The 6,596-nt window shown below is 37.7% G+C and overlaps 1 protein-coding gene across 1 annotated transcript; it reads right to left on the bottom strand.

Moving 5' to 3' along the window:
• Positions 1–1,880: 1,880 nt before the first annotated feature.
• Positions 1,881–6,010, bottom strand: LOC140140403 (uncharacterized). The gene is made up of 4 exons (XM_072162163.1): positions 5,389–6,010; positions 4,629–4,777; positions 2,906–3,009; positions 1,881–2,115 (listed from the first exon to the last, which is right to left on the bottom strand). The coding sequence occupies exons 1-4, from the start codon at positions 6,008–6,010 to the stop codon at positions 1,881–1,883; spliced, it is 1,110 nt and encodes a 369-aa protein (XP_072018264.1).
• Positions 6,011–6,596: the final 586 nt, after the last annotated feature.

Raw genomic sequence — 6,596 nt, 5'->3', positions numbered from 1 at the left:
TGGATCAAAAGTTGCAGATGAAATGAGATATTTGGTGGATAAGTTCCTGGTTTGGAATTTGCGCCGACAGAAATGGAGAGAAATAGGGAGAAATTATTACGAAGGATACGGCAAAATTGCAATCACAAAATAAACACAAAGTGAAGCTTGGATAAGACTTACTATATTTAATGCGTAATCAGTGGCGTAGCTAGGGGTTGTTGCGCCAGGGACCAAGGATACATAATTCACCCCTCCCCCCAATTCTAGAAACAATTACGCGCGGAGCGTGCGAAAATCTGCACAAGTGCCACTAATTTGGTTATAAATGAAGTTGAATTTCGGTGTTTAATTCATCTTTCAAATGAATACTTGTGCTGAAATTTTTTACTTTCATCGCTTAAAGGGGGAGCAGAATCAATAATGAATTGGTCAATTCGGCGCCTCCCTAAAGTGGCGGCCAGTGCACGTCCCCTTACCCCTCGCTATGCCACCGAATGCGAGTATAATACATGAACTTATCTGATAAAATAGATGAACATTAGTTTTGATTTATTATGCATGTGCACACCAGTCTGCGTCATCGCGTCACATGTATTTGAGTTCTGCGATCAATCGTTGCAGCAGTTTAGTATAATTTGAAACACAAATAACCATTTGAAATGAAAGCTTAATTTAAACATGATTAATTATAATCATATCTAACACTCGTATTATGTTTCGACTCAACGGGACCATGTCAAATTTACACAGGGTAATAATTCATCCATCCACCAGTCAAAATAACGTCGCTCAAGAGACCGACGCTTGCATGATTAATGAAACAAACTGAAGCTATGAATGTTGCTTTGACATTTTATAAAGCAATGCAATCATTAAATATTAACAATTTACCCCGTAATGCTATCTTGATTACAGTCATATTACATGTGTTAAAGGTCAGACAAAAGGCATCATAATTCCAACGTGACATTTCGTGTAAGAAATACAACGCTTTGTTATGGTCATCATATGACTTACATACGCTGTGTTAGCGTATGTAAGTCTAACAATCACATCATGTGCTGTCTGTTTTTATATAAAATGCTAGAGTGAACACCATGAGGACTCCTCATTGAGGAGTGACCAATGCACTATAACAGACAATCACATGGGCCAATCAGTGGGTCACAGCAGCGTACGAACAAATATAGTGAAGAGTTACAGTAATGCTGGTTTCATACTACCCTGCCGCTTGCCGCTGAGCGGCGTGGCGCACGCGCATTGCAGACAAACGGACACAATAAAGGCTTGTCATTGGTTGAAACGCCCTGTCGCTTCCCGCAGCGGCAAGCGGCAGGAAAGTATGCTGGGGGCTTAAAGCATCAGGCAAGTGAAATAAGCTGCTTTTGCATTCTGCTCTTGAAGGATGGTGCGCCGTTGCAACGCGTTGTCAGATATGTCTCCGACTATTCCATCTAGTAGGCTATTCCAAACGCGAACTGCAGTGTGGATGAAGGTCCTGCCAGTAGATATGGTTTTAGAAACTGGTACTTTAGAGCATGACAAGGCATGGACAAGCTGGAGCGAGTAGCTCTTCTGACTACTACTTTGGTAGAAGTGCCTTTAGATCTGGTTGACATAAGCTTGTGTGCATTTTGTAGAGAACCAATGCTGCAGCCACTTGAAGTCTTTGATGGAGAGATGTGATGTTCAGCTCTGTACTTGCTTCCTCTTTGCTCGCGCCCATGATTCGAAGGGCTTTCCTCTAGATATAGTCTAGTAATCCTAGAGTGGTGGCGCTGGCACTCATCCAAGACAGTCAGGCACATTCCATCACTGCGAACTTGTGCTTTGTAAACCGTTGCTCTGCCTCTGGCATCGAGTTTATTTGCAACTCTCCTCAGAGCGCCCAGCTTCTGTCATGCTCTGGATGAGACGGTAGAAGTGTGCTTTGTCCAGGTCAGCTTGCTGTCGACGGTGACTCCCAGGATTTCCAGCTCCTCCTTCTCAGCCAGTCTGGTGGTACCATACAGAAGATCTAGCTTGGTTGGATCCCTCTTTCTTGATATTGTCACTGCCTTACATTTCGATGGCTCAAAGGTCACCATCCATCTGTCTGCCCAGATACTCATTTTATCCAGGTCTCTGTTCAGGCTAGCAGTAACATGTTCATGGTTGTCTCTTCATGTAATCTCACAAAACAAGGTGGAATAATCTGCGTAGAGGTAGAGTTTGTTTTCACACTAAGGTCATCAATGAACAAAAAACAGCATTGCAAATACTACATTATTTACAGACGGCAAATCCTTATTATCAAATCAAACAATTTCTTATGTTTGTGGACTGTGTTATTTTACGCAGAGAGAAACCGACTGATGTCAAACAAACATTGAACATAACATAAATCGGGGAGAATAAACGGAATGCTATCAGACAATGTTTCATATTAAAATTGATCGAAAGTCGAAATCTTTTCAAAGATGTATGTCCGGAAGGGCATGATTAGAGCGTAGATTTAGACAAAGCCGCTGATATCCGTACCATAATTCCAGCACACTATTCTGTCCTCAGGGAATATCCATTTTAGGGAATAGTGGAGCCTATTTTTACTCACGAAAACATTTGCCTTACCGCGAATATGGTTGCTTTATTCTTACTGTTCTTAATTTCTGAACCCTCAAACGAAAACTGTATGAAATAAATAGCAACTCCCAGGCAGCTTGTGCCTTCTCTAAGGTCACAACAACAAGGCAACAATACAGTCAAGGCTTTGCTGTCGAAAAAACCCTTCGAGTTTAATTGCTAACATTTTACTTTTTCAAGTAATATTTCAAGGGATTGATGCAAGAAGACCGTAAATGCAATAGCTGCCAGGTGCCATATGTGTACAATATAGAATGCAGAACTTGTTAATTGCCTATAAGGCAGCTATTGAAGATAACACCTTCTTGCACTGAGCCCCAGATTTTGAGCTGGAAGTGATATTGTAGAATCTGTAGTTCGTCGTACTCGGTAAGATGCTTGAATTAACGGATAATGCCATGACAACTATAAAAGGGAATATTGAAATGTCTTAGTTACATTCAGTTTTATTGTTTACAAAATTAGAACAAAGTATTATCAAAGCAATGGTGGCCTATATATTCAAAAGAAAACAGGCTGTAGCTGAATTTATACTTTTATCAACGCAACAAAAAGCGCGGCACCCGATTTGCTAGAAACCAATCGCTCGCCGTTCAGCTATGGCGTATAAATTCAGCTGAAGTGTCAAAGACGTGGTAAGTCAATGCTCTTTCAATTTATTGATTTAAACAATATGCATAATATGAATGTAATATATAATAATAATAATAATAATAATAATAATAATAATAATAATAATAATATCTTTATTTATTCACGGTAAAACATGTTCAATATAAAAGTCATTGTTCTTCCACATGTCCGTGGCATATACACATTAAAGTAACAGAATTATAAATTAGTACGTACAATTATTAAAACATTATTAAAACAATAGTCAGTATATTACAAAATTATGAAAGCATAAGAACATATAATATTTTAAAAATTTTTAAAACCCAGTAAAACTCATTTCAATATGACATCAAAATCTAAGAAAATAGGCAAGAAGATAAATATAATCACCAGAATAAAATAAAAGTTGTAGACCTTATATTGCAACATATATATCTGAATACCACTTACACATTCACCAAGTTCACACTCGCGCTACAAACGCCTATACACACCCCAAGTACACCCCAACTCCAGCACACCCATACCACACACCCACATAACCACACACCCCTTGCACCCACATCTTACTCCCATAGCGCACCTTCATCCTAAATCCACAAGCATGCATCCATAACACAATGACACGGTTTTAAAATATAAAATAGGTTATAAGCTATATTATAATGTACAAAAATATTAATTAAAAGAAGAGCACCAGCAATATAGGAAAATTAAACCACATTGACAAAAGTCTACATCAAATTCAGAATTAAGGCGATTTTACAAATTGCACTAAACTAATACACATTTAAGGAACATCATATTGTACAGGAGCAAGAAGTCAAGATTGAATTTCTATGACACATAAATAAAAAACATTCATATAATACTATCAACATGGTTAAAGCAGTATTTAAAATGTTTAACATTACGGGCAGCTTTTAGATGGTCACCTAGCGCATTCCAAGACACAGCACCCCGGTAACTTAGACTTCTCTTCTTAAAATTTGTGTTAGGTTTAGGAATGCTTAGCGCCCGATAGCCACGAAGGTTATATCTCTCATTATTTCTCAGATTAAAACGATCACTTAGATAGGGTGCCGTGTCGTTATTCATAATTTTGAACATTGTAACAACATCATGATAATCACACCTTTGCTTAATACAATCCCAACCTAGAACTGACAGTGCGTTTGAACTAGAATCAGACCATTTAGCGCCAGTGATAATTTTGGCAGCTCTATTCTGGAGTTTTGAACAATATCCATATCATTAACATTACAAGTAGACCATATTACATCACAGTAGTCTATGTGAGGTGCAATAACACTTTTAAAAATGAGAGACATTGTTTCTGATGGTAATACATTCTTACATTTTCTGAGCATGTATAGACCTGAAAGAACTTTCTTCCTGATGTTGTTTACCTGATCATGCCAGGTCATACTATCATCTACAATGACACCAAGATGTTTACAGTTGTGTACCTGACGAAGTTTAACACCATTTATGTTGACATTGATGTCGTGGTCTTTGACTACAGCAAGACGTTGTCTTGACCCCATTAGCATGAATTCTGTTTTCGACACATTCAAACTTAATTTATTACATGCAAGCCAATCACTGACATTTACTAAGTCTTTATTAATAATGTCAACTAAGTCATCAATATTGTTACTAACAGCATACAATGCAGTGTCGTCAGCGTACATACTAACATTAACATGTGAAGTACAAAGAGGTAGATCATTGATATACATAATGAACAACATTGGTCCCAAAATGGAACCTTGAGGTATGCCACAAACACTATTTGCTGGCTCAGACATATTACCATTAATTACAGTGTTATGACTTCTTCCAGTCAGATAACTATTAAACCAATTTATGCTTGTCTCGTGAACATTAAAAGCTTTCAACTTCTGGAGTAATATTCCATGATTAACCGTATCGAAAGCCTTTTTAAATCAATCATGACAAGGCCAACATATTTACCTTTGTCAATGGCTTCATACAAGTCCTCAGTAATATTAATTAAGGCAGATAGAGTGGAGTGCTGGGGTCTAAAACCAGACTGCTTATCATAAATCATACCATTAGTATTAAGGAAAGGGTATATTTGATCAAACACCGCTCTCTCAATAACCTTGGAAATTACAGGCAAAATGGAGATGGGTCTGTAATTACCTGGATCCGTAGCGTCACCACCTTTGTAAATAGGACAAATCCGGGCATTTTTCCAGGCATCAGGAAAAATCCCGCTTTCCAAAGATAAATTGATCAAATAGGCAATGGGTTCAACGATTGATGCAGCCGCCATTTTGATGAGTTTAGAAGGAAGATCATCTGTGCCTGTAGCTTTTCCCTCCGGCAACGATCGTAACTTGCTGAGGACATATTGATGACTAACAGGCTGGAACATAAAACTCTCACTTGAGTGGGGCATCCTTTCATTGACCAGTTGCCCATCTGCACAGGCGTTTGGAATCTTAGCAGCAAGATCAGGACCTATATTGGCAAAGAATGTATTCATAATATTTGCAAGATCTTTTGGTTCTGTTTCATTACCATTTTCTCCTTTAATACAAGTAATACTGGTACCCTTACTTTTACCAGGAATAATCTGTCTAATTGTATTCCACACTTGCTTAGTGTTGTTACTATTTGTTTGAATACTATTAGCAACATATGATTTTTTACTATGCTTGATTTCATAGTTAACCCTATTTTTCATTGATCTGAAGTCAGACCAATCTTTACTTAGTCCAGTCTTAATAGCTTTCTTTTTCAGACAATCGCGCTCACGCATTAGCTTAATGATATCATCGGTGAGCCATGGTGCTTTCTTGTCTCTTACACGTTTCTTTGTAATAGGTGCATGATGGTTACAAACATTTGCAAAATTGATTGGAAATTATCAACAGCAACATTAATATCATTACAATGTATTACTGGTGTCCAGTCAACATTATTCAAATCCGTGACAAAATCAGTAACATCAAGATGCTTATAGTTACGATTTGATTGATACTTGTGCCCATTGTTACTAACATTAGTGTTCTTCCCTATATTTACAAACACCAAAGAGTGATCACTAATACCAGTGTGGATTACTCCACTATCATTAACCTTGTTTACATCAGGTACATAGATGTGATCAATTAAAGTAGATGACTTTTCAGTAACACGAGTGGGCTCTGTAATTACTTGATGGAGATGATAGCTAGTTTCGACGTTACGTAATCTGTTGGTGTAACATCGCAATTCATATCACCAATCATTACAATTTCTTTACCTTCAAGTTCACAACTTTGAATTACTCTTTCAATATGCTCAAATAACTCCATTTTGGTATCTGGAGGCCTGTACCACACAATGACAAGAAACGGTTTAGT

Source organism: Amphiura filiformis, chromosome 19, assembly GCF_039555335.1.
Source record: "Amphiura filiformis chromosome 19, Afil_fr2py, whole genome shotgun sequence".
NCBI classification, from domain to species: Eukaryota; Metazoa; Echinodermata; class Ophiuroidea; order Amphilepidida; family Amphiuridae; genus Amphiura; species Amphiura filiformis.
Note: the sequence above shows the minus strand (reverse complement) of the source record. Positions and strands in the feature narration are given on the sequence as shown.